This window comes from Sinocyclocheilus grahami, unplaced genomic scaffold (genome assembly GCF_001515645.1).
Source record: "Sinocyclocheilus grahami isolate Dianchi unplaced genomic scaffold, SAMN03320097.WGS_v1.1 scaffold991.1, whole genome shotgun sequence".
Taxonomy (NCBI): Eukaryota; Metazoa; Chordata; class Actinopteri; order Cypriniformes; family Cyprinidae; genus Sinocyclocheilus; species Sinocyclocheilus grahami.
In genome coordinates this window covers 48,989-62,590 of record NW_015506170.1, presented here as the reverse complement: position 1 = coordinate 62,590, position 13,602 = coordinate 48,989, and the positions used below count along the sequence as shown (strand labels likewise).

The 13,602-nt window shown below is 35.9% G+C and overlaps 1 protein-coding gene across 1 annotated transcript in view; it reads right to left on the bottom strand.

Moving 5' to 3' along the window:
- The window catches only part of LOC107565251 (collagenase 3-like), an 18,897-nt gene extending 6,691 nt beyond the window's left edge, over positions 1-12,206 (bottom strand). The window contains exons 1-13 of the mRNA XM_016250470.1: positions 12,099-12,206; positions 11,769-12,016; positions 7,283-7,431; positions 6,716-6,844; positions 6,397-6,558; positions 6,184-6,310; positions 5,961-6,091; positions 2,235-2,290; positions 1,811-2,046; positions 1,501-1,649; positions 638-763; positions 392-553; positions 128-242 (exon numbers count right to left, since the gene is read on the bottom strand). Of these exons, the coding sequence (XP_016105956.1) occupies positions 199-242; positions 392-553; positions 638-763; positions 1,501-1,649; positions 1,811-2,046; positions 2,235-2,290; positions 5,961-6,091; positions 6,184-6,310; positions 6,397-6,558; positions 6,716-6,844; positions 7,283-7,431; positions 11,769-12,016; positions 12,099-12,200 (1,821 nt within the window). The 5' untranslated portion in view covers positions 12,201-12,206 and the 3' untranslated portion in view covers positions 128-198. The remainder of the gene's footprint in view (positions 1-127; positions 243-391; positions 554-637; positions 764-1,500; positions 1,650-1,810; positions 2,047-2,234; positions 2,291-5,960; positions 6,092-6,183; positions 6,311-6,396; positions 6,559-6,715; positions 6,845-7,282; positions 7,432-11,768; positions 12,017-12,098) is intronic.
- Between the last annotated feature and the right edge of the window lie 1,396 nt (positions 12,207-13,602).

Here is a 13,602-nt window from a genome sequence, read left to right as displayed (position 1 = left end):
ACACACACACACACACACACACACACACACATATATATATATATATATATATATATATATATGTGTGTGTGTGTGTGTGTGTGATTAACTACATTAAATATAAATAATAAAATAAATAAATTCTTACCCATTTTTAAAGAAGTACAATTGTCGACGAAAGCTGGTTGCTGCATCAAATACTAAGTCACGCTTACACGGTTATGGTGGGGTCAGTCCAGAATTTGGTTTTGGTGTTCTAACTCCTAAAACATAACACAAAACATATAACATAAATAATATTTATTGATTTTTTTTATAGTTGATAATGCTCACCAGTGACCATGCAATATGATCTGTTGTATTTTATTTATTGATATTGCACTATGTGTTCTCTATCACAAAAAACATTTACCGTACAGGGCCTGGACCCCAATTCGGTCATCACGAGGAAGTGTATAGCCATTCGTGTTGACATATCGGTAAGTTGGATACATGAGAGCCAAAGGGTCTTTGGAGTGCTCTAGTCCCAGTGCATGTCCGAATTCATGAGCCGCCACCAAAAGCAGGTTTATATCTAAAGCAGATTTATGATTTTTTAAATAATAACAAGGTAACATATGTATGTAAGCATGTGATTCTGTGTGATTTGTGCATTCACCTCGTGATCTTAGCGTCCACCTCTCATCATCATCAAAGTGTGTGTCTCCTCCCTGCTCTGGACCGGGAGCGTTGGCATGGGCCAGAACCCCATTAGGCCCATCAAATGGGTAAAAATCTCCATGATCTAAAAGGAAACATATAGTCCTATGGAATAATTACATTTTTTTATGTTTTTAAAAGAAGTATTTTATGCTCACAAAGGATGCTTTTTTTAAACCAAAAACAACAACACTAAAACAGTAATATTGTAACATATTACATTTTACATTTATTTCAATTATTATCAGTGCTGAATTATTAATAATGCTTAATATTTTTTAAGGTTTCTTTGATGAAAAGAAATGAACAGCATTTATTTAATATTAGAAATCGTGTATACCATTATAAATATTTTTACTTTCAATTTTAATCGATTTTTAGTGTGTCATTGCTGAATAAAGGTATTCTTTTCTTTATATTAAAAAAATCGAGAAAAGGATTTACCCCAATCTTTGAAATGGAAGTGTATCACACTTTCCACAAAATTATAAATTAAGCAGCACAACTATTTTCAGCATTGATATAATAATAAGAGCAGCAAATCAGCATATTAGAATGATTTCTGAAGGATCATGTGACACTGAAGACTAGAGTAATAATGCTGAAAAATTAGGTTTGCTGCCACAAGTTTAAAATATATCACAATAGAAAAATTGTTATTTTAAATTGTAATAATATTTCACAGTACTACTGTTTACTGTATTTTTGATCAAATAAATGTAGCCTTGGTGAGCATTTGAGACTTCTTTCAAAAACAATGTAGACATTTTTAATTATTCCACTATAACTTTTTATGGTACTGTAGTCTGTACATATACCCACATTCTGCTTTGAAGAGAATCATGATATCAGCTGTGCCGTTGTAGATCTGTTTGAAGTCAAGTGCAATAACATCACTGTAGAGCTGGAAAGCTTTAGTGATGGTAGTGTCCACCTCTCTCTTGCTCAGCTGTGATGTATATTCAGTTATTCTACGAGAAAAAAAAAGCATATCTATATATATTAGTTTGTAGTCTGAAATTCAATACTAAACAGTAGCATTTTGCACAGAAAAAAACATATTTTCTCAGTCTGACAAGGTCTACTCTGATTGGTTGATTTCAATGAACAAAATTAAGGAACTACACCTTACCTGTATGTTACAACGCTCTGCTTCCACTTGGGCTTTCCCTGAAAGTGTCCGTATCTGGCCACATCAGTGACTCCACAGCGCGGCAGCTTCATCGTCTCAAGAGTGTTCGAGTCCAGCTTACCCGTGACCTCCAGTCCAAAAAAATCCTGCATGGCCTTCAGTTCCTTTTCTAGATTTGGGAGGATTCTGCCGCTGAATGTTGCGTTCTTGTCCCTGTAGAACTGCGACAGATAAGCCTGGGAAGAAAGAGGAAGGAACAATTGTATACTGATTTTACACTGAAACAGTGCAGATAAATATCACAGTTTCATATCACAAAGTTAGATCTGTAGATCTTTTTAATGTCATGATAAAAAAAAAATGCATAAAGTGCATAAGTTAGTAAATAGATAATCCAATTATTTATTTAATTGTGGGTACTGACCTCTGCTATTTGATGGTCTTCTGGTGATGCTGTCGTGGGAGCGCCGTCGCAAAGAGCTAAAAACCAAATAAGTGTCAGGCTGAGAGCTGTCCAGTGCTCCATACTTCAGTCTTCTTCTTCTGCAGGGAAAGAAAATTGATCTCCACAGTGTCTGTTTCTGACTTATAAGTCTAAGTGGTCTAAAAGGGGCTCGTCCAGTGTTTTATCTTTTCCAATCAGTGGTTGTATTAGTGGGGGTGGAAGTGGGAAACTCAGGGTTTCAGGTTTTTTTGGTTGCTGACTGAACATGTCAGACAGAAGTTTGTGTTGTCGATGACTTCACCTCTGACGCAACTGCTGAACGGGCCCGCTTCAGAAGGATTTTAGGTTTTGTATTCAATGCCTCTGCTTTTTATTTATCCTCTTTCTGGTGACTTTCATCTCCCGAGGGGATAAGTTTCATCCACTGTACTGTTGATGGGATGCATGCATTTACCATTTCTGACAGTAGATGGTAATATACGTTTTCTCCCCCAAAAAAAAAAACCCAAAAAACCCTAAGGGTATGGAATAATTAATATTAATTTTAAGTTTAGTCGACACTTCGACTTGAACTGGACTAAGATGGAATGACAATAGGCTGCTAAAAATTTGTCGGGTTAGATTGCTAAAATTTGTTCAAAATGTTTGACAGCTTATCTTAATGCCTCATGGGGCCTGTAATTTCTTTAAATACATACATCGTCATTAAGTTAATTAGTTAATTGTTAAATATATTTATATATATATATATATATTGTATGAAGTACACTGCATTTCTACGTTGTCTAAATTTTTACATTAAAATGTCACAAAATGTAGCAATTAAGAAAATGCATCAATTCATAGAAATGATATAAAACATTTGCCAAGCAGAACATGATGAGCTTCATAGTTTTGTTTTGTACTAAGAATTTGAAAATGTACCACTTATGAAAATATTGCCAAAGCGACCAAGGTAAACTCTAAAAGTCTAAATAGTTTCTAATGTGGGCTTGGTGAGTGTTTATCTTTACCAATCAGCAGACGTATGTAAGAAAATGACTTGAAGGGGTTCTCGGAAGTCAAACTGACACAAATGAATTGAATTAAGAATTTTCCCAAGAAGGAATGCACTTTTACACATGCATTTTAATTGCTGTTAAGATATTAAATTACATAATGTCATTTATATTGTCAAACCAAGAAACATCTCACAGCCTACGTAGTCAAGTGACTAAATAAAATAAAATTTGACTAAATTAATCTCAGGAGGTTTGTATCCTGTTGTGGAGAGTTTTTCGATCCCACTGACACACTTTGATCTCTGGTAGTAATATATAATATTTTCTTTTTCAAACATTGTGGACTGACATTTTTCTGCTAACATTTTTAATCAAAATACATTATTAGTTTTCATCACATGTTCATTAATCTGCATGACACATAAAGGATTAGAACTTGTGGTTCAAAAATGTTAAAATAGTTAATGAAATTAAATAGGCATCAAATGTTTATAGTCTAGCCAGTGACAGGCCAGAAGCAAGGCTGTTGGGGGTTTTTTCTTCCTTTTCTTATTTTAGGTTTGCATAATCACTGGAATTCCCTTCAGGGCACATCCAGTGCATACAAGTAAATCCTGACATGAATGAAAGATAAAAATACAAAAGCACAACCCCTGAGGCTGTTTAACAGAGGCACTCCCTTATTCATGCCCTTAAATGTGACAACAGGAATTATGACCATATGTCTGAGTGACCCATGAAAGACTATTTTTGTTTTTATTGTACAAAAACATGGTGATGACAAGACACATCGATTTCTCAGAAGTTCTTAATACTGTATCAACCACAAGTGTCAACCAGCTTTGACAAAAAGTCTTTCATAAAGCTTTAGAGGACTACTTATTATTGAGAGTCGTTTAGATGGTTTGATATTTCTTTTTTTTTTTACAAAGCTGATTACTGATATTGGATTTGCAACAGATACTGTATAAGTCTGCTCTGTATATCAGGTCTGAGTCTTTTAAAATGTTAAAGTCAAAAGTATTTCTACACCAAAATCGATCTTGCTTACAAAATGAAGACGCTCACGTGCTGTTAAGTTGAATTAGCTTGAATGAGCTTATAACTTTAAATTGATTCTGTAAAAATACATTATTTTAAAATTAGATAAATTAGAAGCCCAGTGACAACTTTAAACAGCAGATTAACATCCGTTTCCTGTTTCAGGGAAGCTCAACTAACGTCAAGAAAAAAATAGTTCTTCACCACACGCAGGAGCCTCTTACTGTAATATCTGAACATAGGCGGAGTTTAGGGGGGGCTAGGGGGGGCACTGCCCCCCCAGACGAGAGCCAATCATGATTTTGTCTGAGCTATGAATAAAATATAAAAATTAAATAATTTACATTTTCTCATTTTATTTGTAGTATCTTATTATTTTAGTGGATAGAATAAACCTGCAAATAAAAATGTGGTGGACTGAGTCACTGCTGGCTGAATTGGACAGGTGATTTTCCCATGAAGCGTTGGCCTCGAGTGTGGGGTGTGACGCAGTATTCAGTTGTGAGAAAAACGGCATCAGTCCTCTACTAAGCATATACGCAAGCCTTAAGATTCACCCTCAGCTTGTGACAGCTGAGATGGATCTTGTGAAATGCACAATCGCATCGCCGATCACTCTTGAGAAACTTAAGTTCACCCAAAAATTCTGTCATTAATTGCTCACCCTCGTGTTGTTCAAAACCCGTAAGACCTTCGCTCATCTTCGGAACACAATTTAAGATGAAATATGAGTGACGCATTAGAGAGGAAAATGTGGAATAAAGTCGTTATTTTTGTTTTCTTTGCGCAAAAAAGTATTCTCGTAGCTACGTAACTTTACAGTTGAACCACTGATGTCACACGGACTACTTTGTCGATCATCTTGGTACTTTTCTGGACCTTGAACGTGGTAGTTACCTTTCTGTCTATGGGAGGGTCAGAGAGCCCTCAAATTTAATCAAAAACAGCAGTTATTGTCCATTCTAAATGTATTTTAATGAAGAATATGTGTTACATAAATACATGAAATGTAGAACATATAACAAAGTGCTGGTGGCTCGTCTGCCAGTGGGTGCCCTCCCCCCATGCATAAAAGTGAAACTCCGCCTATGTATCCGAACTCATACACATTTCTCCCACTGTAGAGATAAATGTTACCTGGAAGACAAAAATCATTCAATTTTATTAAGTATAATCATTGCACATTAACGTTTGTAGAAAAAGATTAGAAACACCTACCATTAGACAAGTGGGCTGCTGTAACCTTTCCAGTCAACCCTGGAAATCCACTTTCCACTTGTTGGGGATATCCTCTGTCCATCTTCTTTGCCCTTTCATCATAGCTACCAAAAAAGGGAATTCCAACAGCTTTTCAGAGCTAACTGTAAGGGCTTTTGTTTATGATACAGCACTTGACCCACCTGTAGTAAACCTTGTCAACAAAGAGCAGTGTTTTTCCTGAGCTTTTGTCATAGGCGGCAGCACTAACTTTTCTCACCAATGATGGCAGACCAAAGCTGCTAAGAGTCTTGGGATAGCCGCGCTCAAGATTGCTGCCATTAAATGCCCAGACTTGTTTACCTGTAAACAAAGACGGACTACAATAAGAGTTTTTCTGTGCACAGATATAGAGATCGTAAGGGTGATTGTGGTTCCAGCATTCCCAGATTGTTTGAGAAGATACCTTTGAATAGGAAAAGTTTATCTTGCACTGGATCCTCATAAGCAGCATCTATATTATCCGGAGCGCTGGCCCAGAAACTCTTGATCGGAAGTTGCGTCACAGTTCTGCTCGGAGATCTACGCCAGAAAAAGCTGAAGAGAGAGACATGAAGTCACTTGATTTAAATATTTTAGGTCTATTTATATAAAAATACACTAAATTTTTATTTGATTTGGTGTATTACCCGTCCTTGAAGAACATTGTTTCACCCCTTAGAGTTGTGGCTGCATCCAAGATCAGATTAGGGTCACAAGCCTTAGTTGTTGGTACTTCTGGATGAGGTTGGATGGGGGTTATGTCTCTGTTTGTGCCTGAAGGAAATACCACATATTAAACAAATGACTGAATATTTTCGACTTAAAGATTGTTGATGTGCTCTTGAAGACCATATGCTTACCATAGAGCGACTGAATCCCTCTGATGTCATCACTGGACAGAGAGAAACTATCCGGATCAGTAAAGCTGTATGTGGGGAACATCAGAGCGCCAGGAACGTTAGTATGAGAAAGACCCAAAGAGTGACCAAACTCATGGGCGGCCACCAAGAACAGGACAATTCCTGTGGAGAAATTAAGCATGACTGTTATAGGTACAATTAAAAAATGAACACATTTTGGAGTAAAATGTAAGTGGTGCTAAAGTTACAATCTGCAGTAATGAGTTCAATGCACTACTAAAATTAAGAACTTCTGAAAACTACATTTAGTAAAACTCACCTTTAGATGAGCGGAATGCGAAAAACTCATCATCATCGAAATGTGCATCTCCACCGATTCCAAGAGAAGGAGCAAAAGCATGAGCCAATATGCCTTGTGGTCCATCAAATGGGGAAGCATCACCATGATCTGTAGGAAAGAGTTTAGTTTTATATTTAGTGTTCAACAGAAGATCCCTTCACGTGATCGTGCAGACATGCACGCCGCACGCTCTTGGTTCTGTAAGCAGACTCAGCTAAACTTTTCCCAAACAGTTTTCCAGAAAAATGTAAATGCTTTCACTGAATTCAATCTTCGTTATTATTTTCTCTTAGATAAACCTGAGTCATTTTATGAACATCATAACATATATGGCCTTGAGATAACAGAATAGATTAAGGCATTGTGATACTTGGATTTCACCCAAATATTCACTGCACTAACTGCAATAATTATTGTATTGAACAATTTTATATTATTGTAATGACAGTACATGGGGACTAATTGTTCTGCACTTATCATCAGTTACAATTAATTCAACTGAAAATAATTCAACAAAATATAAACACAGATAGACAGACAACTTACAACTTGTAGCAAAGGAGATCATGATGTCAGCTGTGCCTTTGTAGATACGGGTGAATCTCAGAGGAGTGACATTGGCCCAGACCTGCAGGGCTTTCTCCATGGATTCATCCACTTCAGCTTTTAACATGTCAGGGGTATAGTTCACGATTCTGTAAAAGCACCAGGGCAGGATTTAGGGAGCCGGGGGCCCCTGGGCTTGATGTTTTGTTTGGGCCCTATACCTATACACTACAAATGCCCTCAACTAGAACATCATTATGGAGTAACACAAAAACACAAATATTGAAATATGCTTTGAGGTTCATATATATACAGTACAATTAATGTGCAACATGTCTAGCCTAGTCAAATTTTAGATGCAATATTAAATAGTAATTATAACACAATAAACAGAATGTGTTCTCTCAGTTGATAGATCAAAACCCTAAAATAACACTGAGCAAAAAAAGACAGAGATGTATAGATGTCATATCTGTCCTCTTATGTCAGATTCTTAAATGTAATCATTTAATTCAATCTGAATATAAAGGCATGTTGGATATTAACAATCCAATGAAATTGTAAGGATGATTTTTACCTAAACTGAATTCAAGATTCCTATCCTGTAATAAAACAATAAAACTCACTAATCTGAAGAAAGGATAGGCTTCAGATTAGTAGATTAAATAGAAACAGATTACAGATTAGATAGAAAAAGCACAGAACAACATCTGGCCCAATCTCATCTATTCCCCCGCACTATGCTGAGTTCTTGACTTCTCACACCCTCTCCTTCCCCTCAGGTCTCAGTCAGTCATGCAAATTTCACAAATCTATTGTTTCAAGCTGTTTTATTTGTGGTCAGTATAAATACTTCAGGTGCGACTGGAAGGTGGTTTCACTCTCACATCAACAGAACAGGCAAGAATTACAAAAAAAACCCTGTTCTTCTGATGTGGGAGATGCTTTGATAACCATTTGCTTTCAATTCAATTCAATTAAATTCAAGTTTATTTGTATAGCGCTTTTCACGATACAAATCGTTGCAAAGCAACTTTACAGCAAATTACATTTCTACAATATTTAGTGGTATAGCTCATCAGTGGTGACTGTCAGTTAATGTACATATGGCAGAACTGTACAGAAAAATCAATTAAAGACGTAATCAAACAGATGATGAACACTATTAACAGCAATTATTATATGATGCAATCAAACTTATAGCAAAATGTGGTAGTTCTTTCATCCCCAAAACTAGGTGTGTGACATTTTGGGTTACGAGATCCTAAACAAACCAAAAGGTCTTTTATGTTTTTACAACTGATTTGAAGATTTCTTAGTTCTGGTCTGGGTATATATGTGAAGTGGCAAAACACTACTTTGGGATTCTGTAACCAGAAACCCCCCCACACAGTGTGTGTGAGTCTCTGGAGCTCTGTACTAGAACTCTCACATGCTGCTGTGTGTCTCTCTGCTGTCAGATATACATCTCTCACTCTTAAGATTCATCTTTAAGCAATTGATGTTATGTTTTTATCTGAATTGGTACTGAATTTAATTTTAAAGTGGCTTCTAATTGTTTAATTATGTAATTGGCATGATACATTTTTACCTGACAAATAAAATATTTTATTTGATTAATTCTGCATTATCCTTAAATCATTGAAATCATCCTTAAAGATTTCTGACTATCACTGCCTTAGTAAGTTGCCGTTTTCGTGAATATACAAAACTATGCTTTTTGTTGGAGAAAGCAGAGCGCAGCAAACTAAAAGTTAGATATTTACCCTGCATCCTCTGTCTAAGATCAGAACTGATGAGTTTGTGTCCGTGAGACCGCGTTCGGTCTCGGCATAATCGATATTTGTGATCAGTTCTTAATTAGGAATACAATCTAAATGTAATGATCTCTTGAAATTGGAGTCAGATTAAACACGGAGCAAGACTAAAATTGAAACTAAATCCTGATAAATTAAGTGATCTTTGCAGAAGCGCAAGTAAAAGCCCTTACTTGCATTATACCTTCGCCCACGCCATTGGATTCCGTTGTTGGGCCGATTGAGTGGGCCTTACAAAATCACTATCAACAAAATCTATACATGTATTCTGCATAAATTATGTTAAGTTTAAATATAACATGTAATTGTAGAAATATTAAAATATTGCAAAAATCAAATAATAAGCTACGTTTTTTAAATAAGAAACTACAACCGCTAGGCCTAGTAGGTGGCAGCAAGTGACTGTCTTAATGAGTGAGTTGAATCATTAAATCAATTTAACATTTAACTTTGCAAACCTGATTGAATCATTTACTGCTCCGTGTAACACCGAGGAACAAAACACAGTGTTGCTCAGAGATGCAGCAGTTCTGCTGTTTGTTCTATTTTCTTTCTGACGGAACAAAATGGAATTTTGTAACTTGTTGTTTATTGTACATTTGTGATCGTGCAGATATTCGGAAAAACAGGACTCTTGTTTGTACGATAAGCTAAGTCCTATATCATAGGCATATTATATAAAAACAAAAACTCATTAAATGTCACTTAAAAAAAATAATTTTGATGACATTTCTGCCCCACTAGTGTGATGGCAGTGAGATGGGAGAGAGCTCTCAAAAACTTCAGATCGCATAGTTTAGTGTAACATTAATGTAATATAGAATTGTCCCCTGTAAAGAAATGAGGTGAGAGCATATGAGAATTTATCATTATCTTTCTAAATGTGTGCTCTTTTGTGCTAAAGGCTTAAAGGGTTAGTTAGTCTGACCCTGCAGACAGCAATACAACTGAAATGTTCCCAAGTCCAGAAACGTAAGGAGATCTGTAAAATAATCCATGTGACATCAGGGGTTCAACCTTAATTTTATGAAGCTACGAGAATACTTTTTGTGCGCAAAAGAAAAAAAATTACTTTATTCAACAATTCGTCTCCTCCGCATCACCCTGTAGTGCCATTTTGGAGAATATCCGCTGGACGTAAACAGTCACACGGATACGCTGTTTTCGTTCAGATCAAATCACAACAATGTAGGAAACAGATCCGGCGTGACGCCGCTGACACAGAACAGCATACACTGTTTACGTCCAGCGGATATTCTCCAAAATGGCACCAGCGTGACGCAGAGATTAATTATTGAATAAAGTTTTTTTTTTTTTTTTCTTTTGTGCACAAAAAGTATTCTCATAGCTTCGTAAAATTACTGTTGAACCCCTGATGTCACATGGATTATTTTACAGATCTCCTTGCTACGTCTCTGGACATGGGAACATTTAATTTGTATTGCTGTCTATGCAGGGTCAGGCAGCTCTCATCTTCCATCAAAAATATCTTAATTTGTGTTCCGAAGATGAACGAAGGTCTTACAGGTTTGAAATGACATGAGGGTGAGTAATTAATGACAGAATTTTAATTTTTGGGTGAACTAACCCTTTAATGGGGCTGTTTAAAGTAGCCATGTGATGACAAATTAATCGGTGCAAACACGATTCAGTGTGTGTGTCCTTCTTCTATGTGAAATGATCATGAATACCAGTTTATGCTACACTGTAAAAAAAAAAAATCTGTGACATTTACAATAAAATACCAGCAGCTGTGGTTGCCAGAACTTCACCGTAAAAAATATGGTAGAAACATTTTAGGTTTTACAGACTTAACTTAAATTGACAATAAAATACCGTATTTCATTAACTGATGTAATGTTAATAAACCAACATATTGAAGTGTTAATATCTGTTTTGAACCATTGTAATGCACTGATAATCACCAAAAACTGGTGGTGATGAGAAAGTCACATGATGAACCAAAGCTCATCACAAACATCTTTTCTAGAGCTAAGGAGGGCAATACTTTTATATAGAAGGTGCACAATGTCATTCACACAAACACTAAACCCCATCATGGGGACACACAATACTGAAATAATGCAATAAACATTAATTTAACAACATTAGATGTAAGATTAAACCCTAATGTACACAACTGATAAGAAAAAACAAAGAAAAAACATGTTATTTCAACAAAAAAGCATCAAATATGAAGTGTTATGCAGGGAATTCTGTGAGTGTCAATTTACAGTTTTTCACTGTAAATTATACAATGACTTTTTCTTTTTCACTTCCAAAAACCGTGTTTTTAACAGTATTGACTGTAAAATTACATTAAATGTAATTACATTTATTCACCGAATATAGTATGGAAACTAACTGTTAACCAGTTAACAGGTTTTTACTGTAGCATTTTTACAGTCTTTTACTGTTAAAATCACAATAATTTTTTACAGTGTATTTGATTATGGCCTCGAAGGTCACAATTGGAAGCTGTTAGCCCTGGCCGGCCCGTTTAGCCCTTGTTTGCGCAGTGGAAATGCGGCTAATAATTTATCACTGGCATATAGCTGAACAAATCAAACAAATGTGAACGGGTGTCCGGCCATGAAAAGCACCATAGTCTGTATTTGCTTCTTACACTCTTTTGTGTGTGAGACCAAGATAACTGCTATTACACACACCTGTAGGTGAGCTTGTTGGTCTGCCATTTGGGTTTGCCTCCAAATGTGGAGTACGCAGCAACATCTGGAACTCCACAGCGGGGCTTCTTCATCATCTCCATTGTTTCTTTGTCCAGCTTTCCAGAGACCTTAAGCCCGAAAAACTTCTGCATCTCTTTCATCTTCTCAGTCAGTGGACTGGCCTCTCTTCGGAAGGCAGTTGTTTCATCTGTCATATCCGTTAGATTGTAGAAGCTCTTCAGGTAATGCTAAAGGTGGAATTATTAGAGAAATTATGAGCAACAACAAACAAAACATGCAAACATGTATTATATATATATATAAACATACCTCTGCAGTGGCTTCATCTTTGTCAGCGGGCTTTAAAATCGGTCCAGCGTGAATAACAAGCACCAAGCTTGCAAGAAAACTCAGCTGGTGGTGAATCCCCATGTTGAGAGTTGCTTCTTACGCTCCTGTGCTGATGGAGGCTTATATACTCCTAAAACTGTGAGGGTTTGAGCAACAGGTGAAGTCATGAGCCGCAAGTTTCTTTGAGTAAACCATTAAACTGACGACAACACTGTAAATACAGGATTACCAGCTTCCTTTAACACAAACTTCTTCCTTCTTGCCCAGATATCCACCTATACGCACCTTTGTTTAACAGCAATACTCCTAAATATTTATATTTATACACACAAACAAGAGCAAAAATTTAAACATATTTGCTTAAATGTAAAGTAGTAAACTAGCAACTGTGGTTTTCAGAACTTCCCTGTTAAAAATACAGTGATGATTATTACCAGTATTATGTGATCTTATTTTGGTGGCTGTGTGTTTTACATTACCTAAATCTGTGTGATAGATCATGCAGGGACTTTTGGGAATGGTCATTCATATTTTTAAGTCACAAAATGCATTTCATTAAGTATATACTTTGCCATGTTAAATATACATTTTCACCATACATTTTAAATTAAATTTATATTTAAAAAAAAGTTTTTGCAAAGTTTGAAAGTATGTAATCTTTACCATGCATAGTAATTTACAGATTACCAAGTGCAGGAGTGAAGCTTGACACAGTTATTTTTTACTCTGAAATAATGCAACCATTGTTCCCTTATCAGAATGAGAACAGTAAGAAATCAATAGACATATATGGGCATGTCAGACATAGTCTCAGATGAAGTTCCTGATTCATCGTCATCTCTGTGATTCATTAGGGTGGCATTAGTCACTCAACAACAACCGGGACGTCCACTGTGTTCATGTGTGTGCGTGCAGGTACAGTAGGAGCTAATGGGGGATTGAAATGCTGATGCACATCCAAGCAAACCTTAAACACCTCCTCTTATATCCTCAAGAGGAAAGTGGTGTCTATATTCACATAGAATATGGAAAAAGTTGCATTTTGAAGGTTAGATTTTTGTTTAATTTGTACAATTTCAAAACATGTCAAAGGGAAATCCCCAGTTTATGAAATGAGGCTCTGCATGTACAGTTTAGGAATATCTGCATAAGACAGATGTGTAATATTTTATAATACACAAATTAAGACTTTTAAACTTGGAAAATAATGCAAAAAGCACCATGAAATTATCTTGAAAGTGGTTTATATGCATGGCTCATGCACTATATTTTAATATATGGGATAGTGTAGTGTAGTATAGTATTTTTTTTTACATTTTTCAATTTCTTCCGTTTTCGATTATCCATTACCTCACAGGAATTTTTTGTCCATATATATCTGAGCGGCCTGTATGTGACAGAAATAATATGCTTGTTTTTTTATTTTAGAAACACAGACAAGTACTCATCCATTCCTTTAAACACATCCATTCCAGAAACACTT